This window comes from Misgurnus anguillicaudatus, chromosome 2 (assembly GCF_027580225.2).
Source record: "Misgurnus anguillicaudatus chromosome 2, ASM2758022v2, whole genome shotgun sequence".
Classification (NCBI taxonomy): domain Eukaryota; kingdom Metazoa; phylum Chordata; class Actinopteri; order Cypriniformes; family Cobitidae; genus Misgurnus; species Misgurnus anguillicaudatus.
In genome coordinates, this window is record NC_073338.2 from 32,170,758 (window position 1) to 32,197,049 (window position 26,292).

At 39.0% G+C, this 26,292-nt stretch overlaps 1 protein-coding gene across 2 annotated transcripts; it reads left to right on the forward strand.

Moving 5' to 3' along the window:
• Positions 1–26,096, forward strand: nyap2b (neuronal tyrosine-phosphorylated phosphoinositide-3-kinase adaptor 2b). 2 transcript variants are annotated; one of them, XM_055202678.2, is made up of 9 exons: positions 1–637; positions 3,378–3,550; positions 3,731–3,995; positions 5,054–5,259; positions 9,749–10,044; positions 14,970–16,064; positions 21,203–22,294; positions 22,402–22,490; positions 24,111–26,096. In XM_055202678.2, the coding sequence occupies exons 4-9, from the start codon at positions 5,081–5,083 to the stop codon at positions 24,339–24,341; spliced, it is 2,982 nt and encodes a 993-aa protein (XP_055058653.2). In that variant the 5' UTR covers positions 1–637; positions 3,378–3,550; positions 3,731–3,995; positions 5,054–5,080; the 3' UTR covers positions 24,342–26,096. The 2 variants fall into 2 exon arrangements, with proteins under 2 accessions (XP_055058653.2, XP_055058652.2); XM_055202677.2 differs by having other exon boundaries at positions 3,378–3,995.
• The last annotated feature ends 196 nt before the right edge of the window (positions 26,097–26,292 follow it).

Consider the following 26,292-nt stretch of genomic DNA (forward strand, 5'->3'; position numbering starts at 1 on the left):
TTCCCCGGTTCGAGACCGGGCGGGAACATTTAACTTTATTTCTCTAACATATGCGTATCATTTTGGCGCTTTCTACATGTTGGCGGTGTTCCTGTAGTAGTTTACTAACATTGTTAATGTCCTTGTGGAAAGTACCGTTGGTTTATTTATTTAATTTATTTGAGTGCGTGTTTCTGGGGGAGTAACGTTAGGGAAGGGGGAACAATCGCGCTGGGGAACGGTTTGGATACTGTGAGTGCGTCTTTAGTGGATGATGTGGCCTCAATAAGCGCTAAGTAATGTTAGTAGAGAAAGTGGTAGCTCGAAAGGAAACAAAACACATCGGCAGATGGCGCTCAAGTACCACTTCGTGGATTAATTTATACTGCAAACCTTTCTAACTTCAAGCCCCCCACCTCTACTGCAAAAAATGTTACCTACTAGAGCTTGGTATAACTAGGCAGATGTTACAAAAATAATCAAACACTGGGAAATATCTTTATTCTTATTTGGTTTAGCTTATTTAAAGCTTGTTTTGTCTTATTTTGAATAATTTATGTCATCTGGAGGCCGCCTTGGAAGTTTGATGAGGCCCCCTAGTGGGTCCCCGACACCCTGGTTGAAAACCACTGCCTTAAGTGGTACAGTACCAGTTCAGGTATTATCACATTTTTACTACTGAATATTTGCAACTTTATAAATTATTTAACACAGTGGTTCTCAAACTGGGGTCCGGGGCCCCCAGGGGGGCCGCGAGATGGTGCCAGGGGGGCCCCAGTTTTATGACATTTTATAAAATACATTAATTTATCATGAATTCGGTGTAATTAAACCTACAAAAAGAAGGCTACTAACCAACAGCACTACTTTGTATAACTTAATATGTTTTGTTTAATTAAAATGTTAAATTTTTTAAAGTTTTTTGTCATAACTTTTCTTTGGCGGGGCCACGAAGGAATGCACCATACACAAGGGGGGGCCGCATGCGGAAAAAGTTTGAGAACCACTAAATAACAGACCAATTTTATTATACTATATGGGGTAGTAACAATATATGTGCCATTAAATGGTAGCTTAATCATCATATTTTTGCCTTAACTTAGTGTATATATTGTATAGATCTTCTAAATGAAAATATTTGTCTTGTTGCACCATCTACAGAGTACAGATCTACATTTTACTACAGGTTGTATATGTGTATGTACTGTAACAAACAAAAAGCTTGAATTGTGAAATAAAATCTTAAAAATATTTATTGACTGAATAAAATAAAAAGTTAAATAATTAGGAATCATAAAATGATTTATGACATGCACTTGTCCAGAGACTGCATTTCAGTCTTTTGATTTAACTTAAAATGTAACTTTTTACTGTTTAGACGTCTTCATTTATTTTAAAATGTTTATTTATTTTTCCAACAAGTAGTTTTTATACAAAATGACCAAGATTTAAAATCTTACAGTCACTAGGCGTGACAACAAGCCCCTGTCTAAATTACAATCATATATGTAAGAATGATAAAAAATTCGATGGGTAAAGACTGGGTTTAGAAATAATATTATGTCCCATATTGTTGTCACAGTGTGTGTATGTGTGTGGTGGAGGGTGGGTGTCTGACAAATTGCTGTCAGTCATTAAGTATTTATAGGCACATGACACAAGGCGGGCATCTTTAACTGAGGTCATAGGAGTCAGAATAATAGACCATGACTTCATGCTTACATTTTGTCACTTTTGTTTTTCTCACAATCACTCTGCATCATATCAGCACAGGCCACCAGTCATTTTGATGGAGCTCTTGGCAGTAATGGGGTCACACATGATGCAATTTCCCATTGTGTGCCAAGCAAACAAAATAATAATTTTTTAGACAAAATCAAGTTTAACTCGTATATCTGCATGATGAGACCACAGCAGTCATGTTCTTGCTAAACTTTTCTGGTTTACAGGAAGCTAAATCATTGATTCAATCAGCTGCCTAATTGAAGGAATGTGGCGCCGCCGCCTAGAGCCCAATTTTCATCCTGTATCACTGCTTTTACATGAGATCACACTCTCGTCTGTATGTGTCTCTCGTCTCTTTGAGGGGGGATGGGTGTACAGTAAACTCACATCTACATGTGTAAAGTGTTACTTTGTATTATGTTGGCACCTAACGATCACTAAATGAGTCCTTGATACAGGAACCCATTCCTATGTAGGTGTTTCAGCATCATGCTTTTTTATTATAGCATTAAACATGTTGCAATTGGCATTCATGCAAACCCTTATAAAATTAATGATTTTCCAGTTATGATCAAAGTGAAAACGTGCCAGACGGGTGTCCCACTTTGGTTGGTGAGGCATGGATGTGGAAATAAGGTGTGGTGAAATTTTAATGAGTGCTTTTATCTATATAATAGCCTTTTCTCAGTCGCTGACCTGCCGCTTTCTCGCCCTTTCCAACCTGGAGGAAAAAAGGTCCGGCACTCAACAAACGCTTTCTTCTTTAAATCACAACTCGAGAACCTCATCCATCCTCAAATCTGGTTAACTGCTACTATTAGGGCATTATTAGCACTGCAGACAGTGCTGTCTTCACTTTCTCCCATATGAATCACACAAGCGCCCACCGCTTGTTATTGATTCTGCATCAATGACTCGAAACTGTTTTTTTGACCTCAACAGAAAAGCAAATGTTAAGAGGTCATGCTGGCCTTTGTGAGGAGCTTTGATTAAATAAACTACTGCCTTTATGTTTGCCAAGCATTGCAAAACTGAAATACTTACCTAATTTACAGTCCCCGAACAGGCCACCCCTCAGAGAGGAAAGCTGTGTAATGTGACTGTAAGAATACAGACGATTTTGCATGCCTGTGCCTATGACATAGTTTCTCTATCTCTCTTTTGGTTGCTACTGTAGTTCAGATATAGAGAGATTGGGCAAGGGAGGGGAACGTGATGGGAGGGGCTTGAGCAAAACAACAGATCAGTGCCTTTCATCCCTTTGTGTTGACAGTAATAATTCATTTGAACAAGCCCCTATGGTCTTACTGCATTAATCATATAAACTAATTTACTTATAATTTTTTATTAAACTTTATTTTTTATTCACTTTAGCCTTTAAAATAAAACTTATTTAACTTACATACTTTAAAGTAAATTTTGCATTAAAATAAAATAATTAAATCAAACACTATTTTACCTAGATTTATAAATATGTTAATTGTTATAGTTTAGCTGTTGCTTTTTGTTGTGTTGTTTACTGGTAAAGGAACTGGGAGTGGTGTTTACAACTGCAAATCCAAGGGGCTGAGTCTAATGAGGTCACACCCTGGCAGTCATGATCAGGCTGGGCCACCCGCGCCGCCCACGGTGCCATGACTGACACATTCGTTTTCCCGCCTCTTTTACTACAGCCCATCAACAAAAGCTGTGGAGCTGCAGAGGTGCTGTCCATGGTACTGAGAGCGGGAAAGAGAGAGGCGAGAGGAGGGGGCGTGTTCTTTGTGTTTTGAAGCCTGAGTTAATCTGCTGTGGCATCCACTCAGAGAGGAGCCCTACATCCGAGAACAGCACAGCTCTTGCTCAAGTACGTCCTTCACAAAAACAAGGAAGAATTCACTTTGCAATGTCTTCTTCTGAGTATATGTGATTCGTCCTGGAAGACTGTGTTTTATTTCGCTCTTTAGCCAGACTTTTCAAAGTGCATGTGTGCTTGGGAGTCAGGAAGCATTTCTCTGGGTATTTCTGTCATGTTGTCATGCTTTAGGAGGTGTGTTATGGACAGATGAGGTGGAGAGGATCTTTTCCGACTGGAGTTGCGTGCTGCACAGACGCAGTGTGCTTACGATTGTTTGCTTACAAAAAGCTGCAGGCTACCATTTTTACCCCTGCATCTTCCTGACCTCGGGCACCTGGATCCAATGAATTCAAGTTTGCTGACTTTACAATGGCTTGAATGTTTCCTGCAGGACTACTATTGGAACCTCAGGTTTTAAATGGATTTACACAACCTGCATGGAGATAGTTCCTCTGTAAGTATACAACTTTCAGCTTGTGTCCCTTTCACCTTGGAACAGAAACTTTTGTGTTTAATAAACCATCCCTTTTATTAATACAACCACTGCATTTTCATGACTTGACCTCACAATTTGGGACTTTTTGTGTTTTTCAGTCTGATTCATTCTTTCTAGCTATTATTTAGATACTCATTTAGCCTGCTTTAATTTTGGAAATAGGGCTGTCTTTTCCCAGAGGGCCAACTGTTGCAAGTAATGTCAAGTGAAGGACTAGAATGAGAGAGGATGGAGTTCATGATAAGAACACTGAAAACAAATTTAAAAAATAGTCTAAAAACATTGCCATATTCTAGATTTAAAGAGAAGATGCTTAAAGATAGGCCAGCCTAGTATTCAACACTGTCAACATATAAGTCACTTCATTTCAATGCCTACTGACAGATCATACTGGGCAGGGATGCTGGATGTCTAACTTGCCAGTCTAATGCCCATCCGACTGCTTTAAGCCCCCAACCCCCTCCTCACATGCACATGCACACACACACTGCCCCTCACACGTAAACATGCCCAGATTCTTGGATCTCTCTGATAATACTGACCTACATAACACAGAGTCTCCTAGTCAGACTTCTGCAGATGTACAGTGCAACACACTGCACACCCACACTCTCTGCATTGCTGCATCAACATAAAGTTTTACACGCACACAAAAATACTCTTTACATAAACATGCTTGACTGTTGATCCGCTAACCAGTGTCTTGCTCTTATACACCTCATAATCCGGGCTGGGAAATGCACTGGCCTGTTTCCTGGCTATAAACAATACTACACTTTGCTTAATCTCTTTGTATATCTGAGGTTTTAGAGCCTAGCTATCTTTCTGTATTTGATAATCTCATTGACCTAGAATATTTATTGATGTACAAAATATCCATTTTGATGTGCAAAATAATTCTGATTATGTTACAGAGATTCACTGTTTATAAGATTACACACTAAATTGATGTTATGACATGTTTCGCATAAACAATAATGACAAACAGCATTAATGAATTTTTTTTTTCTTTCCAGACTGCCCTGTTGGAATGCCTGTAAGCAATGCTTAGCGCCAAACAGGAAGGTTCTCTTACGTTTTTCCAGTATGTTGAAGACTGCGGACTAATAGTATATAAAGGATTGGTCACACAGAACCTCGACTACGTGTGGAATGAGAAAAGCAGGATTAACTTTCAGGAGAAAAACGAGAAGAAGCGAAAGCAGGAAGACGCTATTAAAAGGCAAGTGGTTCTGGAGAGACACATACACAGGTGCACATGGTTGCATAACCTAATGTAAGCAAATGATGTGTTGGACAGGAGGGTGCTCAATCTTACATGTAAGCATTCAATTACTCTAGCTACATGTGTGAAAAAAGCTACATAAGGAAACAAGCCCTACTGTGGTGCTCCCACACACTGAGTCCCTCTGGCGATGGCATATAGCCATGCTGTAGATGGCAGGAAAGACCATGTCCGTTGTAACACGTTTTTCACTTTTATACTATTTAGGACTTCTTTTTTTTGGGAGGTATATCAAAGACACCAAATGCGATTTCGAGGAAGACAAATAATGGAAAAACTTTGGATATTGTTTCTCTACATTACTGTAGGAGTGATTATATTTATATTAGTTTCAAACTATTCCACTAAGAGGCATTACACGTAGTCTAGCTTTTCAGTTTAATGCAATTTGAGTCATTCAAAAGTGATTGTAGTCATGAGCCAAGGCGTCAAATAGGATTTTGACACTTCAAATCAGTGGCCTCGCTAACATCATCATGGCTGTAATTGTGTCAGTGGGCAATTTACTGTTGAGTGCTGCCCCAGACCCGTTGGCATATGTTGTATTGATCACATTTGGCATCATCTTCTAAGTGCAATAATAGCCAAATGCTCTTAGAGTGATCTTTCACACCAGCTCAGGCTGCTACTAACTAAAGGGTTTATTTCAGCTCTGGCATGACGTAAGTTTGCGCTTACGAGGAATGCTGGCTAATCGCAATACGCTCGTTACCGCAAGGCATAGTAAAACATGCACAGCAGTGTGTTAAAGAGAAAATTTTATTTTGTCTAAATCTGTATGAGCTTCTGTTGAACACAAAAGAAGATAGTTTGATCAATAATGGTAAGCACACAGTTAACGGTACCCATTGACTTCCATAGTAGGAAAAACAAATACTATGGAAGTCAGTAGGTACCATCAACCGTGTGCTTATCATTATTTATTAAAATATCTTGTTTTTGGATGAATTAGAAAGAATTTGAATAAGTTATGCTTGTACCATATTGTAATCTAATAATATCTATGTGATTAAATTCTGGTTTTAGTAGATTTGACCTATGATTTTGGACTTCAGCAGTTTATTATTGTACTTAGTTTGCGTCAGTCTAAAACTTTAGACCATCAACTAAATGTTTATAACATGAAAATTCAGCTAGAATATGAATTTGCTTGTAATGGATAAATGTACACAGTTAAGTTCTCACATCATTAAATTCATTACTCTAATATATGAAACACAAATTTTAAGCTACAGAAATCAAAATGAAATACAAAATGTACACTTGGTTTCTCAACAGGACCAGCACTAAAGTATGGTGTTATAAGACACTTGAGCTTTGTTGGTGAAGTTTCTTTGAACTTTTGGTGGTTTCTGATATTGGTCTACTCCTGGTCTGCCTATCAGCTGTTGTTGATACTGTATAAAATATTCAAACTCAGGGTCTGAATGATGAGGGCTAGAAAAAAATTGCTGGATTTTTCATGAGACATGTACAGCAAATGGGTCAATAAGACGACCCATTTTTACAGGAACTGATGGAAGGGAGTGAAAAAATCTGTTAGAAAGGGATTAAGTGTGAAGAGCATGCTAGCAGGAGATGGGTTCTGCCTGGTGACAGCGGAAACAACCACTAACCAATCAGATTGCTTCGTTGGTCTGAGTGAGGCGGATCTTCTTTCATTCTCTGCCATTCTGTTGGTGCTTTCACCGTGTCGCTGGGAGACTTTGTCCATGCACAGACTCACGTGCTAATTTGCATACAACAACTATGCTGTAAGCACCCAAAACATAAACAGAAATGAATGTATTAAATTGCAGGGTTGGAATAAAACCATGCAAGTAAAAAGAATTACTTGATAAAATATAACTAAAATACATATTATTATGTGTTTAACTCCACCATTTAAATTTATTTGTATCTGTGTTTTGATCAGATTATTATTATTTGCATAATAATTCACTGCCCAATGTTCTCAATGCACCATTTTTAAAGACCTTAATAACATTCCTGTCCTTTTATCTTTCTTAGTTTTTCCAGGCATGTTAACACTCTTATACATTTAAAAGTGTGTAATTTGTGCAGCACAGTGCGAACATGCAAAATCATTTTTCAAAAAGGTTTTTCTCAACACTCTCTCCGTTCTGCCATTGCTTGGACAAACAGAAATTTGGCTAAAACATAGTTGCTGCTGGGATGCTGAAACAAACATAACAGTGTTTTTAAAGTGCTACTGAGTCAAATACAACCAAAATACAAATTGCTGCGTAAAAAAAACGCATACAGAATTTGCGGTAAGTTCATTACTTGTATATGTAAGTTATATACTGTATATACAGTACTGTGCAGAGGTCTTAGGCCACCACCACCACAGGACTTGTTGTTTTAGAATTTTAATGTCCATCCATATTTATTTTTCAATCTATTTTATTAAGATACAAACAGAAAATACAAAAAATATGTACAAAAAAATTTAAAATTTAATTTTCAGGACTAAATGTCTTCTTTAGGCATCGTCGGTGTTTTATGTGACCTCTCTTGGCACTAAACACATCTTGAGCGTTTTTGAGAAGAATTAAGTAAAAAGACTAATTTCTTTAAAATTAGAAATTAGGATTTAATTTTATTTAGGTTTAAAGGTGCAGTGTGTAATTTTTAGAAGGATCTCTTGACAGAAATGCAAAATAATATACAAAACTATATTATCAGGGGTGCAAAAGACCTTTTTATAATGAACCATTATGTGTTTATTACCTTAGAATGAGACATTTTTTTCTACATACACGAGGGTCCCCTTACATGGAATTCGCCATTTTGTGCCACCATGTTTCTACAGAAGCCCTTAACGGACAAACTTTTTTTACTAAGTTGTCTCCGACGATGAAATGTTTGTCCGGTGATGGCTACCGTAGCTTCTCTGCGTGTTTTTTAAAAGCAAGGGGTGAGCAGGTGGACTGAGCCGTTGGTTGCAATTCACAACACACTGCACCTTTAAGTGGAAGGGAAAAACTTGACACATCAGTTTACATTTTTATAAAGTTTTTAAAACTAAATACATATTTTCTGGATGTATTCTATTAAAGAGACTGAGAAACAATTATATATTATAACATTGCAAATATATATAAATATATATAAAACAACATATGCAGCATTAGGATAAACCTTGCTTTGTTCACTGCTTTATTATTAAATCACAAGAAAATATTACATAAACACTGAAGGCTGTGCTAAGAAGTATTGCGTCAGTAACTTTTAACAGTGTGAAACTTGTCTGCGCGCGAGCAGAAGCGGGCACACGCAGTGCAGACAGCTGCTCCAACATCTCCACTCGTCTTCCTAATGAGAGCTTAATGCCTGATCCGTCACGTGTGTATGTTTGGATCCTGTTGTGTGTGTGTGCGAGGGGAATGGTCGCACGGTGCAGCAGTAGCAGATTTTGTGTCTGGTTTCTGTGGGTATCCTGTTGCTAGGCAAAGTTAAGCCCCTGACCAATGAACCCTTCTCTGGAGACTCCTGCTGTTCAGCAGCTGTGTGTAGGGAGTTACCAAGTTACACAAACCCATGCACACAGTCAGGTAATAAATGTAAGCAGCTTGAAGTTTGCTAACACAGACAGCACTTGCATCTTTGACTTAAACAAACTAATGACAGCAAGAGGGAGAGAAAGAGAAAGAGAGATCTTAACAGAGATCTTTGATCTTGTACATCAAAAGAACTAGTCAGGGATACAGACCCAATGCAGCAGAAACATTAGGGAGTAGATACCAAGCAAAGTTAAAAGATTTAGAGGGGGGTTGAAGTTTTTTTCTTCTAGAGCACTCTATGTAGAGGATGATGTCATGTTATTATATTATTGCATCCTGCTTTGGTTTCATTCAAGATGAGCATTTATCACAAAAAGAAATTATTTTTCACAGGGCCAACAAGCATTCGAAGCATACCGCTGGAGGTTAAATTCACTCAAAAAAATCTATTCATGCTACGTCGGGGGGCTTTCACTGTGTCATTACAACTGATGGGGTGTTAAACAGAAATCAATTGATCTAAATAAGCCATTCATTCAGATGAATAGTTTCACTTCATCTCATCATTAAGAGTGCTGCAAATCACAAACACACACATTCAATCTTCAATTACCATTTGCGCATTTGGTAGAGTTATCCAAGCAATGCTTTCAAGCTATATATTCTTTATTTAAAGCTTTCTATAGACCTCTCATGGACATGATGATTTCATACTATACGTATTGATATATGTTTGATATGATTGATATGGCTGATTTCTGAACCTGTCAACTCACTTAACCACTCAAGACTCACTTAATAAACGATTTGCTTTACAGTGACTGTATCTGTGTTCAGCACAATGCTGAACTTGACGTCAGAATCCATTCATGAACAGTGTGTTTTTCCTCTGTGTGTCTGTGTGTGTGGTCTCTTGTCAGTGGGGAGGAGGTGGTCACAGAGGGTAAGCACCTGCGAATGGGCTCCATGAGCATGCCGGCCCCTGCGGAACACGAGTCCCAGCCCACCTGCAACACCGGTTTTGCTGTTCGCTCCCAGTCCCTCCACTCAGTGGGAGGAGGGGAACCAGAGGGCAGCCCTACATCCCGTAAGCAGCCCCCACCCAAACCCCGGCGCGACCCTAACACCAAGCTCAGCATCTCATCTGAAGCTGTGGACCTCAGTCCCACCACCTGTGGGGCGATGACTCTAGGTGACGACTCGGAGAGGTGTGATGGTAAGATGCAATAGCGTTTAGCGCAAGCTTCACATTACATTTCCCTGGTGCACAATGAAACGTTTTGCATTACTAGCAGTGATGTGAATATTTGGTTGCACGAAGTCCTTGTTTTTTATGCAAAAGCGAATACACCTGAATCAATAATGCAGCCTATGCCGTGAATTTGAATAGGCAAATTATATGAAGGTTTGGACTGAACGCAAAACAACACTACAAATGTTCTATGTAGGAGCTTTCACACACTTCCAAATATTATAGCTTAGAAAGAGTCAATGAAAGATAATAAAATGCTAAAAAATGGAACAATACGGGTTTTTATATAACTTTCTGGTTAAATTTGGCCTTGCACATGCTCTGCACTGTCGAATAAAAAGGTAAAAAATGGTCCCCAGCTGTCACAGTGGCAGTACCCTTTAAAAATGTCCTAATATGTACCATTAAGATATAGATATGAATAGACGGTTTCAGCAGTAACAACATAAACAAGTGACTTTCGTGGAACACACGTTCCAGTAAACTCAGCTACAAATAAATAACAACAAAGTCCTTTTAAAGTAGTTTACTTATATAATAAGCAAATTAAACAACACATAGATTACCTAGGAAACCAAAACATTTGTTATTTTCGACAAGTATTAGTTCAAGAGTTCAGTTTAGCAACTAGTCAGATTATTAAACAAAAAGAAACCGGAAGTAAAGTTCTGACCAGACGCGTCACCGCACATGGGTCCGATGAAACTGTCTATACATTTGGTATCAATATGTACCTTTGAGGTACTAATATGCACTCTTTGGTACCAATGTGCAGTCTTTGGGAAAGTTACTTTTAAAAGTAATGCATTACAATATTAAGTTACTTTTAAAAAAGTTACTAATTGCGTTACTTACTTATTATTCATGGAAAGTAATGCTTATGTTACTTTTTAGCTACTTTTGCGTTACTTTTTCTTGGCTGAGGCTTGATCTCTTTCAGGCCTTGCAGGTGTTTTTTATAACTGAAAAGTTCTGCATTCAGAAATCGCATATTTCATCACAAAAATGTTGAGCTTTGGTCTGCCATCTCAGTTTCTGACTCAAACTGTTCCCACACAGGCTTGTACACGTAGAGTGCATAATGTGACTATGTTTAGTTTAATTTCGTACATCATTTTTTAATCTAATTAATTAAACTTAAAAGTAACTTGCATTACTTTAAAAAAAGTAACTCAGATATTAATGTGTACATTTAAAAAGTAATGCGTTACTTTTGTTACTTCAGAAAAGTAATATTATTATGTAATGCACATTACTTGTAATGCATTACCCCCAACACTGCCAGTGTGTACATTTTGAGGTACTAATATGCACTCTTTTGATGCAAATGTGTATAATTTAAAAAGGGTACCACCCCAGTGACAGCTGGGACCATTTTGTGACGATTCTTTTTTACAGTATGACATATCGAATCATGGGACTACTCGATAATGTAGATACTCAACTCTGCCTTGCAATGTTTCCAGTCATCCCAACTTATCAATTTGCATTAAATTTACGCATTTGGCAGATGCTTTTGTCCAAAGCGACTTACAGTGCATTACAAAGTATACATTTTGTGTGCGTGTGCTCCCATGGGTTCAAACACATGAACTTTTGCGCTGCTAACTCAACGCTCTACCCCACTGAGCTATACAGGTGCTGCTTATCTTTATCATTTCCCATTCAAAGTAAAGACCAGGCTGAAAACATCTTTTATCATGAAAATAGTATAATTGGGTCCCCAGTGCCTCTATCAACCTAGAAAATATGAAAAATATCAACCCAGTAACTTAGTTTTGGTAAATCATTGACATTTGGCTCCCCTTGTGATGTCAAAAGTGGATAATAGCGCCCCTTAATCTGCACTATCCAACCACATCACTGCCATTTAGTTCTGAAATCAACTTATTTGCATTTAAAAGGACAAACCATTTTTGCACACACCTACAAAGTGGAAATTTTAACATGCTAGAATAAATTATCTATATGGTATTTTGAACTATGTGTACTCTGGGGACACCAAACATTTATTTGACAAAAGTCTTGTGAAATGTCCCCTTGATTGGCAGCTCGTGACATCACATTCGAGGGGCGCAAATTCTAAATAAATGTTTGGCGTGTCATGTTTGTTGCTTGTGTTTTCAAAATATGTGTTCTGTGCGTCACGTGTTTTGTCAAAATAAGTGCCTGCTGTACACGCGTCAAAACCGTTTATGATAAAAGAGACGCTCACGTTCACAAAATACACGCAAGACAGTAAACTCTTAACAGTAAACTCTGATTACGCATGAGATTATGCGAGTATCTGGCAAACACAAGCGTCTCTTTTATCATAAACCCTTTAGACGGGTCTGCAGCAGGCACTTATTACAAGACACGTGATGCACATAGGATCACTCGACGCAAAACAAATATTTGAAAAAAACGAACCAGACACATGACGGGCTACATACATGTTGTGACAAACTTTTCATCGAGCGCCCTCGAAAAAGGAAGTCACCGGCTGCCACTGGTCCCATTTAAAGTGAAATAAGCTAACTTTACACTGCAGAGTGCAAAATGAATCTTAAGAGACTCACCCTACCCTAGTAAAAAACCCTCACATTACCCTGACATCATCTTACCATAGTAAAATCAGTAATTTTCAATTCACAGAGAGGGGAGAGTTTCTTGTGACTGGCTGTAGGCAGAAATATAACATGATGGTGTAGCTATGAATTGTGGGCCAAGGTCATACAGTTCTTTGCATTTCTCAACACCGTCTTTGTCATCAGTTGCATCAGCATTGTTCTGGTGGGCATTGTTATGCAAATCTCAAAAAGACTGAGTTTGTCTATGCAATTATGCAGTGAAACAAAAAAAATATTTTTGTTTATAGCCTAGAGTTCACACAAATAGTGTTGCCTTTAGGTGTGTTTGTTTTTGTATCTGTTTTGCTCTTTCATTTCTCATTCATCACATCATTTTGTGTTGAACAAACAATATGTTTACATATATAAATATAAGAGGCAGATATTATAAACAGTAGTCCTGTAGCTCAATCGTTAGAGCATAGCGTTAGCATCGCAAAAGGTCATGTGTTTAATCCCCAGGGAACACACATACTGATAAAATGCATAGCTTGTAAGTCACTTTGTATGAAAGCGTCTGCCAATTGCATAAATGTAAATATACAAAGGAGGCTGTGCAGTGCAATTTTCCAAAAATCTGTCAAGTTACAAAACGCAAGTAAAAAAAATCAAAGCTGCAGGCTGCAAAAATATTATTTCAGTACACTGTGCTAAAGCATGCATTGCGAGTTGCTTTTTGTCAAAATTTTAAGGGATGGCTGTGCGCACACAGATCTTCCTCAATACCACGGCAACCAGCCCACAGAAACAGAGACCCCCTGCTGCTCCACCAATCCAGGCATTAAACATCAGCCTCAGCCAATCGTCAGCGAGGTGACAGGAAGTTACACCGCAATGGCGACCAGTGAGAGACGGACTAGCAGACAGCTCAACAGGGCTTTACCCAATCAGCTACAAGGAGTGGGGGATGTCCCTAATTGAGAGAAGAGTTGCGTGGTAAAGCGGGGGTGGGGTAGGGGGTGGGACCAGGCAGTGCAGAATTCATTCAGGAGGAGCGATTGACCTAGATTTAGTTCCCCTGCAGGAGAGGGGGCGAGGGTAAACACATCCGCTCGTAGGGATGGAAGAGGGACACAGCAAGATGAGGGCACATTAAGGGGCACTGAAATGGATCTTAAGATGCACCATACTCCAGAATTAAAACATATAATCAATTTTTGGGTCTCAGTCATGCGAACGGGGATTCTCTGACTCACATAGAGAACAAGAAAAATGACTTTAATCTGGGTGCATTGCAGTTTTACTCTTTTCTCTCTTCTTTACACACCCACAAGCTTTTGCATTTATGAGGGGAAAAGCATTCAAGAGCGTTCCTAATATGATAACATATTATCTTTTGTCAGCGCTGAAATCAAGGTCGTTTATCATCTTTATTTTCGTGTACAGTAAAAGAGTTTATTTGCACAGGTGATTTTTATCCACGCATGTGCACTTCTAAGACAGATTGTGTTTGTTTAAGATTTTATTGTATGCTCTATATAATATTGGATTGTGCGTGTTTGGCGTTGACAGAAACCATCTGGTATGTGAATAATTAAAAGACATTAAATTCTCCAGTGTAAAGAAACATGATCAGATTACTTAATGTTGTCAAACACAGTCTCAAGTTCACTCATTGTCTTTGTAGACTTAATGGCAGTTGTCAGATAATACTATGGTTCCCGTTTTGTGTGTTTATGACCCAATTTTATAAAGTACCAGTGGCGGCCGGTGAAGTTCGTCACAACATGTATGTAGCCTGTCATGTGTGTGGTTCGTAATTTCAAAATATGTGTTCTGCGCGTCGAGTTATCCTATGTGCATCACGTGTCTTGTCACAATAAGTGCCTGCTGCAGACGCATCTAAAGGGTTTGTGATAAAAGAGACGCTCACGTTTCTCGCATAATCTCATGCGTAATCAGAGTTTACTGTTAAGGGAGTGTCTTGCGTGTATTTTGTGAACGTGAGCATCTCTTTTATCATAAATGGTTTTGACGCGTGTGCAGCAGGCACTTATTTTGACAAAACACGTGATGCACATGGTTCACATGATGCAACAAACACATATTTTGAAAATACGAGCAACACACGTGACGCATATTTAAAATTTGCGCCCCTCGGAAGAGCAGTCACGAGCCGCCACTGTAAAGAACTGATATAAAGCTCAGTTGGATTGTGTTGGCTGCGCAAAATGGATTTGATTCCCAAGGAATACACATACTGTATAGCTTGAATGCGCTGTAAGTCACTTTGGATAAATGTGTTAATCTTCTCTCATGGTTTTTCCACTAACTCAGGAACACAAGGCTGCAGTGAGGACTGCAGGAAAGTTCCTCCACCGAAGCCCAAGCGCAATCCCAACACGCAACTGAGCACTTCATTCGACGAGTCTTACATCCGCAATCATGGTTCAAAAGGTTCACCCACCTTGCCGTACTCAAGAAATGGCCAGGCTCCATCTCCGCCCCAGCCGCAGGGCCCACAGCAGGACTCAGACTTGGATGAACCAATCTACATAGAAATGTCCGGGAATGCGGCCCGGGAACCTGTTCCTCATTTTGAGGATGACGAGCCAGGTGAGGCTGTTTATGAAGAGATGAAGTACCCCACCCTGGACGAGTACGATTCGCGCTGGGATCTGGCGAGCTGTCGTTCGCAATGTATCACGCCTTGCCCATCCGAAATGGAAATCTACACTCCTCTAAGTCGCTGCAGCACACCAAGGGGTGTGTTGCTTTGTGATATTCCCGCCCCGTTTCCCAACCTTTTGAGCCACAGACCACCTTTACTGGTTTTCCCGCCAGCCCCCGCTCAGTGCTCGCCGAACTCGGACGAGTCCCCGCTCACGCCTCTAGACGTGGCAAAGATTCCCAAGTTAGAAAACGCTCCTTACAGCAAGTCACCAACTTCATCTTCTCTGGAAACTTCTGGTTCTGCCTCTACCTCGCACGCCAGGCGTGCTGAGAGGGAGCTAACAGCTACTCCTACAATAACGGTGTCAGGGCGATCCTCGGCTCCCCCAGTGCCCTGCGCCCCCTACAAAAGTTCCTCCTCTTCACACGGCTATCAGCGCAGCCACTCGGCATGCCCCTCACCTGTAAGCATGGGCCGCTCCCTGACGCCACTCAGCCTTATGCGGTCGCCACCCCTTGACGGGCCATTTCATGCAGCTGGCCTTCCCCGCAGCGCCTCTGCCACACCTCATGGAAAAAGTTCACCGCCTCAGGATCCGGCTTCGGGGGGACGACACCACGGCTCTATGCAGAATGTCTCAGTGGCACGATCACGGACGCCCACCAGCCCACTGGATGAGCTCACCAACCTCTTCACCACTGGCAGGAACATGCTGAAAAAGAACACCAGCGGCAAAAAGAGCAAGGAACTGGGAGAGGGTAAGTGTCTGTCTGTCTGTCTGTCTGTCTTAAAGGAATAGCTCGCCCAAAAATGACAATTCTAGCACACATCTGCTGTAACCATTGATTTCCATAGTAGGAAAACAAATATTATGGAATTATTGTGATAAACGATAAAGAAATTATTTTGATAAATGATGGTAAACACACAGTCGACAGTGCCCATTGAATCTGATCGTATTTGTTTTTCCTACTATGGAAGTCAAGGGTTACAATAAGATGTGTGCTTATTATCATTTATCAAAATATCTTTTTTTGTGTTCATCAGAAAAAAAGAAATTCATACAGATTTAGAACAACATTTTCATTTTTAGACGAACTATCCCTTTAATTTATCTACTACTTGCACAAAGATGTGTTTGGCAGGCTTCTCTTTGCACAATGGCCTGAATGTGAATTCCACAAACAGATTGACTGTGTTGATATGGACCTGCATATCCATTAAAACAGGAGCATGTTTCTTTTATTGTGTTAATAATTCTTAACCACTGACCAGAATACTTTGAAAATGGCCCCAGACAAAAAGAGATATGTAGCTTATGAATGCCCTATAAATACAGAAATATGATATTGAAGGAGCCTGTAGGCTTTGTAAGTAGCTGGCGCATGTGGAGGTAGATAATGTAGTGCCTGTTATCACAGTCAATATTTTCCATTATAGTCAAAGTGCATTATTTACTGTATGTGGGACCATCTAAGTTTATTATCTGCGTCTGCTAAAGGATAATAGGATCTTCAGCAGACAACTGTTTAGTGTATTTATGCTTTAAGTAGTGCAAGAGGCTAAAATGAAACCGGTTTCTGAGTTGCAATGATTCACTTCTTCATCGTGATGTAGAAACTGTGTCTGCAGCCTCTCTCTTTGCATGTTGACTGCACTTTAAACAGCGTCAGTAAGTATGAGATATAAACTGTTTTGCAGAGCTGACACCTCTGCCAGGACCTTTGTAGTTTAATGGGACACTTGAAAATAGGATCATTTTCCAGCTCCTCTAGAGTTAAACATTTGATTTTTACCGTTTTGCTGATTTCAGGGTCTGGTGGTAGCACTTTTAGGATAGCTTAGCATAATCCATTGAATCTGATTAGACCATTAGCATCACGCTAAAAATATCCAGAGTTTCGATATTTTTTTAAACTTGACTTTTCTGTAGTTACATCTAAGACCGACGGAAAATGAAAAGTTGGGATTTACTAAGCCGATATGGCTAGGAACTATACTCTCATTCTGGCATAATAATCAAAGACTTTGCTGCCGTAACATGGCTGCAGCAGGCGTAGTGATATTATGCACTGCCTGAAAATAGTCCTCTGCTCTTGAGAGTTACCAAGGGGACTATTTTCAGGCGCTGCATAATATCACTACGCCTGCTTCCATATCAGCCTTGAAAATTTCAACTTTTAATTTTCCGTCAGTCTTAGTACACGATGTAACAAAAGAGTCCAGTTTTAAATAGAAAAATATTGAAACTCCTTGGTTATTTTTAGCATGATGCTAATGGTCTAATCAGATTCAATGGATTATGCTAAGCTATACTAAAAGTGGTACCAGACCCGGAGATCAGCTGAATGGATTCCAAAACGGTAAAAATAAAATCTTTAATTCTAGGGGAGCTGGAAAACGAGCATATTTTCAAAAAAAAGTGGAATGCCCCTTTAACTAGTAGAGCATGGCAACCTATCATGGGTTCGATTCACAGAAAATGTATCAAAAAATGAGAAAGCGCACCTTTCCAGACATGTTAGATTGTCAAGAAGGCCTTGACATCAGTTCAGTCAGTTCATCCCAATAAAAATGTGATCACTGATAAAGTAGCACACAGAAGAGATGGGGGGAGGGATTTCCCTGTAGAATCTCCCTCAGAGGAGTTAAAGACCAATCATGATGCAGGTCACGGCAGCCCCATTGCAGTGAACATGTGAGTGGGAAAAGAGCGCAGCACTGCCTGCACAGACACGTACTGTACTTCACCTAAAAAAAAACTAATTAAGTCTTTGACTGGAAGCTCTCAGCTTATATTTTTATGTGGTGTTAATTAGTGTCTTAGTTCCATGTTTTCGCCTTTTTTGAATCCAGTTTCAAAGACCAGCATTGCTTGTCACCATCCTATGTCATCCTTTGGCTCCTGGTGCACTTGTATGCTGATCAGATTCTTAAAGGACTACCCAAATATATACATTTTCTCGTGATTTACTCACACCACTGCAAAAAAATACTTTCTTTCTTAGTATTTTTGTCTTGTTTTCAGTTTTCAGTAAAAATCATTTCTATTTTCTTGATGAGCAAAATTACCTAGGAAAGTAAGTCTAGTTTTCAGACAAAAATATAAACTTTAAGTGAATTAGTGCTTAAAACAAGCAAAAAAATCTGCCAATGGGGGTAATAAAAATATCTTGAAATAAGTTAACTTTTTTCTTAAACACTTAATTCAATTTTTGTCCAAAACTGGACTTATTTTCTTAGGTCATTTTGCTCATCAAGAAAATACATCTTAACTTAAGAATTTTTACATATTTTTACTGAAAAAAAGACAAAAATAAGTAAGCAATAAAGTCATTTTTGCAGGGCTCCATGCATCATGAATGTTTATGACATCCTTTCTTCAGCTGAACACAAACAATATCTGGATGCAACATATAGACAGCATGCTGATAGCTTCATATCCTATTGGTTCATGCATGACACGTAATGAGAAACACGCATACGACAACTAGTCGTGAGACACATAGAACCAATATGATTCGAAATGATCAGCATGTAGACATATTGATCTCTATTTTGGTATAGATACATATGGGGTATCAATCACTAAATAAAATTAAAAATTCAATATATTTTCTCTGAGAAACATATTTGTTTCATTCCAGATGACATATGAAGAGTTTCGTTGCAAAACGAGATAACCACCGTTTTTTTAATTGTTCAGAAATCGCGTTTTTTGGTTGTGCATTCCAATTAATTTCAATGCAACTGCAGTTGGTTTGTTTTGATTTAAAACCTTCATAACTTAAAAAATACAGCTAAGTAGCACCATAAAACAAAATAATAACATGATAACATAATAATAAACATGTTTTGACAAAAATATATATATTACATCAGTGATGGGTGGATGTGCACATTGATGATAACATTACAGCATGTTAATAATATAACATTATTGTGTTCAACAACTAAAGAAAGGAAGTGATATACATCTGGGAATTTTGACAGAATTTACATGTTAAAGGCACAATATGTATGATTTCACCACTAGAGGTTGCATTATCAAAACAAATGTGAAGGTTGGTGATGTTATGAAAAAGAAGGTAACTATAGGAGATGCTGTTTTCACCATCCAGAGACATATTCAATGCTAATCATGTTAACAGATGAGGTTATGAATAATTTTTTTATTATCTGTGCATTTGATATCACATTATTTGATGCCATAGTAATGAATTAGCTGTAAGGCACAACAGCTGCATGCTAGATGCTATATATTTGTCCAGATGTGTTGCCTTAGTTTTTACAAGCAGAAACCGAGGGTAGCATGCCATGGGTATTACTTCAGTGATAGGCGACAATGACAAGGCCATTGTTTATTAAAGGAATTTCTCTGGATTTACAAATCCTTGAGAATTTTTAGTATAATGTAAGCACACAACTGCATGTAATATACAGTACATGTGCAAAAGTCTAAGGCCACCAGCCAGTATTAGATTTGTTGCTTTTGCCATGTTATAGTGATCATATATAATTGTTTCTCAGTCTCTTTAATAGAATACATCCAGAAAATACTGGAAATGTGTATGTAGTTTTAAAAACGGTATAAAAATGTAAACTGATGTGTCAAGTATTTAGGGTAAACTCCCCTTCAACTTGAGCAATAGCAGGAAACTGCAGGATTTCTTAAACCTATAAAATTAAATCCTAATTTCTAATTTTAAAGAAATTAGTCTTTTTACTTCATTCTGATCAAAAACCCTCAAGATGTGTTTAGTGCCAAGAGAGGTCACACTAAAGACAGACGATGCCTAAAGAAGACATTGACATTGAGTCCTGAAAATTTTTTATTTTTTATTTTTTGTACATATTTCCAGTATTTTCTACATGAATCTTAATTAAATAGATTGAGACGTAGATATGGATGGACATTAAAACTTCTAAAATAACAAGTCTGGTGATGGTGGCCTAATGCACAGTACTGTATATCACACTGTTCAAGTGGTTTTGGATATTTTATGACAAAAATCTTACATATTGTGGCTTAATTGACCAGTAAGACCTTTTTGGTCACCCAGCTGTACCAGCTGTGCTAAACCAGTATTATTCAACCTTAATATATGTTGGTATTTACTGCAGGGAAATGCATTTTTTTATTTTCTCAACCTCTTTGTAGAGCCTGATTTTGCTGCACTAGACTTTGTTTGTGCTGACTGGTTGCCATGTGGTTTATAGGATTTACCTGGCGGTCATGAAACGTGTATTTGTTTTTGTAGACATGGTTGATTGTGCACATTTTCATATGGTCTATTAGTAGGCTGCACCTGTGCATTGTCTCGTGTAGAGACTGGGTTGGCACGGTTTGTGGCTGTGGTGATACAGGGATATCGTCTGTTCCCACTGTAAATGGCAAACAGTGCGTGACCTATTTATGAACCCAGTCACCGATCGTGTGCAAAGGACAGGCCTGTACCACACATTCAAACAATACTGGCATGCAGTGCAAAAAAGTTCCTTTTAAGTCACGGAGGCATATTTTGAACTGACAGGCATTACAAAACAGCAGTTCGTGAATAACAGGTCAAAGCATTTCTTTTAGATATAAGATATAAGCCTTGATAACTATCATGTGACATTTTGTAAAATAATGTTGAACATAAATGTTGTTTTGTTTAGCAACAAAATAAATAAATACATAAATAAATAAAGGCCATAGATAGATAAATAGATAATTCTCTATCACACCTGTCACAACTGCCTAAATCACTAATACCACAGATCAGTCCTAAACAACACCAACTAACCATGAATCCCTAAGTAGCAGAGAGACACCTTGTGGCCAAATTCCATTACTGCAGTAAAATTCAGAAGCAGTCCTGCAGAAGCCTAATATAAATGTATTGTCCTTTAGGTGAAACCAAGGGAAAGAGCCACAGCTCCGAGTCCAAACGTGAGCACAAGGAGCGGAGCCATCACAGCAAAGAGTCGAAGCGAGACAAGGATCGCAAGTCACATCGGCGAAACAGCAAAGACAAAGAGCCGAATAGCATCGAAGCCTTATCTCGGCATGACGGCAAAGACTGTGCTTATGTAAATGTTGAGCAGTTGGCCAGAAGAGACAGCAAGGATAGGGGGTGTAGTGGTCCAGAACTTCCTCCCCGACCAGAGAACAAAGATCGAGGCAGTAGCACAGAGGCACTCCCTCGACGAAATAGCAAAGACAGAGGATGTAGCACTGCAGAGCCTTCGCACAGGCGGGACAGTAAGGACAGAGGTTGCAACACCGCAGCAGAGCCTGTGCACAGGCGGGACAGTAAAGACAGAGGTTGCAACACCGCAGCAGAGCCTGTGCACAGGCGGGACAGTAAAGACAGCGGTTGCAACACTGCAGCAGAGCCTGTGCACAGGCGGGACAGTAAGGACAGGGGTTGCAACACTGCAGCAGAGCCTGTGCACAGGCGGGACAGTAAGGACAGAGGTTGCAACACAGCAGCAGAGCCTGTGCACAGACTGGACAGTAAGGATAGGGGCTGCAATGGTTCAGAACATTTGCCCAGACAAGACAGTAAAGAACTGCTAAAAAATGGTCTGCATACCAGACGGGACAGCAGAGAGAAAGTTTGCTATGGAATAGAACTGCCTCCCAGATACGAAAGTAAGGACGTGGGAAGAACTGGGTTGGAAAGTCGACGGGACAGTAAGAATGGTGGCAGGCATGGTGTGGAATCCGGTCAGGACAAGGAAAAGAACCACGGTACGGAGATCAGGAGCAAGGAAAGGATCAGCAATGGCAACGATGCAATGAGCAGACTGGAGTGCAAAGATAGGGGAGTTCTCACCAATGAGGCTTTTTCGCGGTATGAGGGGAAAGATAGAATTAACTATGGCACAGAGTCACCCAAAGCACACAACAGGGACACAAAGTCTGGATCTTCAGCAGTGGTATCTTCCATCCGGTCCGGACGGTCTTCCGTGAGCTCGATGTTGGGAAACTCAAACTCTGGTAAGGACAGAATTCAATCTGAAAAGCGTGAAGGTGTAACCCTCAGTACAAGAATAAATGAAATTTTGTATTAGCATGTTTTTTATGTGCTGTATTTCTGTTTGCAGATCTGAAGACAGCTCCAAAGACAGGCCGGTCTTTCTCCACACCATCTCCAAAAAGCACACCTCAAAGACAGCCTCCTGATGTCCAAAAGGTGTTAGACTTTTTATTGTATATATGTGGTAACTCACTGACAACGGGTTACTGCCCTATTACAGTCCCATAACTGTACATGTTTTTACAGTATGATGCCTTTACCGCAGTTCCATTTTACAGTATAATACCCTTACTGTAACCTAGTTTTAAAAAAATATTGCCTTGAAGGGGATTCAAACCCAGGTCACCCATGTCGTAGGTCCGTAACACTACCACAGTGCCACAGAGTCACTTAATAAAAGTTACTCGCTATACTCCCCAAGTAGCCTCTTCTGTCACTTTCCCGATACTCCGAGGAGCAAAATCTTGGTTTTGAAGTCTTGAGGTCAAATTCAAATCTGACAGTCAAGCCTTTATCCATAATCCCTTTCTTGTTTCTATCTACAATTCTCATTAAATTATTTACACTGCTGAAAAACAATTCACATTTTGAAATTTGCTTCACGGCTAAAAGAATAACAAATAAAATGTATTTCATTAGATATATTTTATTTTTCCATTTTATATGCTTTTATAACACTGTATTCTTCAACTACAGTACACTGTAAAAAAATTCTGTAGAAATTACAGTGTTAGTGCAGCTGGGTTGCCGGTGACTTACCGTAGATTTAAACTGATGTTATTTACTGGCAACATTTTGTTCAAGGATAAATGAACATTAAAGGCGGAGTCCACGATGTTTGAAAAACGCTTTGGAAAAGGAGACGGGCCGACTACAAAAACACACTTATAGCCAATCAGCAGTAAGGAGCGTCATCGTTGCCTGGGTTGCGTATGTGTGGGGCGGGTCTATCAACAGAAGGTCCAGATTCTATTGGGGTAGGGGCGTGTTTGTTTAGGTGATTTCAAATATCAACATTGGCTTTCAAACATCGTGAACTCCGCCTTTAAACATCTTTGTGTTTACAGAGTAAAACTAAAATAACAGCATCAAGCAAAGAATTCTGGGAAACAAAATCTGAAGCAAAAAAACAGAAAAAGGTTGATGATGATTTCTGGTTCCCAGAATGCTTTGCATCAGGCTGTTATTGTATACACTGTAAAAAAATTTGCTGTAATTTTGCAGCTGGTTGCCAGTAACTTACTGTAGAAGACAAAGTCTGAAAATGTTTCATGTTCATTTAACATTGAAGAAAATGTTGCCAGTAAATAACATAAATGTAAAATATACAGTAAGTTACTGGCAGCTAGTTGCCAGTAATATCCATTAATACTGTAATTTCTACAGACATGTTTTACAGTGTAAAGATAAAGACTTTAATTTAAAATTTATTTAACTTTGAACAAACTCTTGCCAGTGAAGAACATAAATTTAAATCTACGGTAAATTACCGGCAACCCAGCTGCAATAACATTGTAATTTCTATGGAATTTTTTTTACAGCAGTCTACCGCAAATTCAAAACATACAGTAAATCACTGTAAATTAAATGTTAATACCCATAATGCAATGCATATTACAGTAATGAACTGGAAAAGAAAATGATGGTATTTTACTGGGCATTTTGTGATAAGTAACTGTAGAAATTACAGTTAAGTCAGTGTATTATTGGGTTATCACTGAATAGCACCTTTAATTTATGCTACTCTACTATTAAATCTGTTTCATCATCCTGCAGATGCACCCATTGCCTTGGTTGTATGATGACAGCACCATGTTGGAAATGATTGAGAGGAAACAGCGACTCTGTCGGGAGATCAGGTCTCATCAGCGGCTTCCTGATCGTAGCCCATGCAAGAAAGAAAGTCTGCCTAACGTGGCCAGCTGGCCGAAAACCAACGGGACGAAGAAGCACGGTCCACCTCCCTACCCCGCTCAGTCCACTGTGTTCTGGGACACAGCCATTTGATCTTCTGGCCCTAAGAGCATTTTAGGGTCATAGTAGCAGCAGATCAGAAAACGATGGGCTGGGGTTACCATAGCAATATTTCAAAGGTTGACGTTTATGAGGTTTTCGTATCATTGTTAATATCTAATATTTTTTTACTCAATGTGATTCCTAAATGACTTAGCATCCATAGATATTTTCTAAATTGAATGGAGTATCTTTGCAAATATATTATTTAATGCAGTCGATGTTTTTCTAACTTTTTCATTTCATTTAAGTTTCTTTTTACATGGCAAAACACAATTAGTACCTTTGCATCAATAGCTTTTACTTGCCTTTCTATTTTAAGACGACATTTCTGTGGTTTTTGCCATGTTGAATGAAATCTGTTGGATTAGGGCTAGCTTACTTCTCGCTGCCTTTCCACACTTTATCAGATCGTTTATTCGAATGTTTATTATTAAGAAATGAACAGATCAAACATTACTTAAGGAAGGATTTAATTGTTATTATGATCACACTCTCATTTCTTCGACCTTTGTAGTCATTAAAGTAGCAGAGATTGACAAGTTAGGCTCAGGTCATTGCACCTGTTAATAAGGGTAACAGTTTTTCTGTGTGATGCACACAGTGACCCCTTAAGGGATGTTTTAATTTGATCTGTGTGTATGTAGATCTGTAATAATGAGGGGTGGTATCCTCTCTACTTTGGGTCTGTGGCAATAGCTGGCCAATGAGAATCCTCTGAAGTGCACAGTGAGGATGGTCACCCAGAGATTAATGACAATCTGGAATATCAAAGTTGTATTTTTTGCAACTCGGCATTATTTAAGAATTGTGTAGATGGACTGATAATTGTGAAGAGTTTTTTTTTGTGCAGTGGTCTTGTATAGAATGACTGTGCCATTATTTATCATAATTTAATGGAGTAGATTGATTGGAAACGGACACAAATACTTGTTATTAGCAACACAAACCAATGATCAATAGCTCTTAGCTATATATATATATACTGTATGTATAACCTATGGCTGCAAGGCCTGGTAACAGGGATTATGGTTGCATAAACAAAGAGGCTGTACGCAAGAGAGCTGCAATCCTCTACCACATATTGCTTGCCGCTCCCTCTACCTCTTAGATCAGTTAATGTGGTCATTCATTTGCACAACCAATGCAACATCTGCATTGCCAAAGTACTCGGATGCTAGTTATATCCCCCGCCCTTGTTCCTCCCTTTAACCTCCATGTTTGAACTTGATGCCTGTACAAAATGTGTTGCCTTGGAGACCGATACTCACTGTACTGTAACTGGGTCACATTGAGTCAGAGGTCACAGAGACTGTAAACTATCAGATGTACACATATGGGAACTAAAGTCTGGCTAAAGTAGTGTTTGAGATCCAGCTTAGGTACCCGAATAGGTTGAGTGAGCTGATCCTAGATCGGAGGTTAAGGGGTAGCACTTGGTATACAGTCTCAAAAACATGGAGGTTCTGAGATGTTGTAGCTTGTTCGTTTGTATGTGTGCCAAGCTACACTGTATGCAGATTAACAATAAAGATGATTGTTTGAAATTCACTCTCTTGTGCCCACTGGGTGCAGTTCAGAAATGTAATAATGTACAATCTCTTTGTATGTAAAATGTGCACTGTGAAAGGTAGAAAGCCTATGTCCTTCGTCTTATTGCACTGAGTGTTCTCTTATATGTACAGTAACAGTTGAAAATGTATGCTGATTGTCACTTTTCAAGATAAATAAATATAAACAGCAGACGTTGTGGAGATGTGCAGAGTTTCTTCTTGGCAAATCATACAATGTAAAAAGTGAAACATTGGATCAACTTCAAACATTACACCAAAAAAATTAAAAAAACAAACTTAAACATAGGCTATAAGTTGAAAAAAATTTTTTTTTTCCCGTGACAAATATTGTGTTTGAGACTAGTATAAAAAGTTAATATATTATTAAGAGA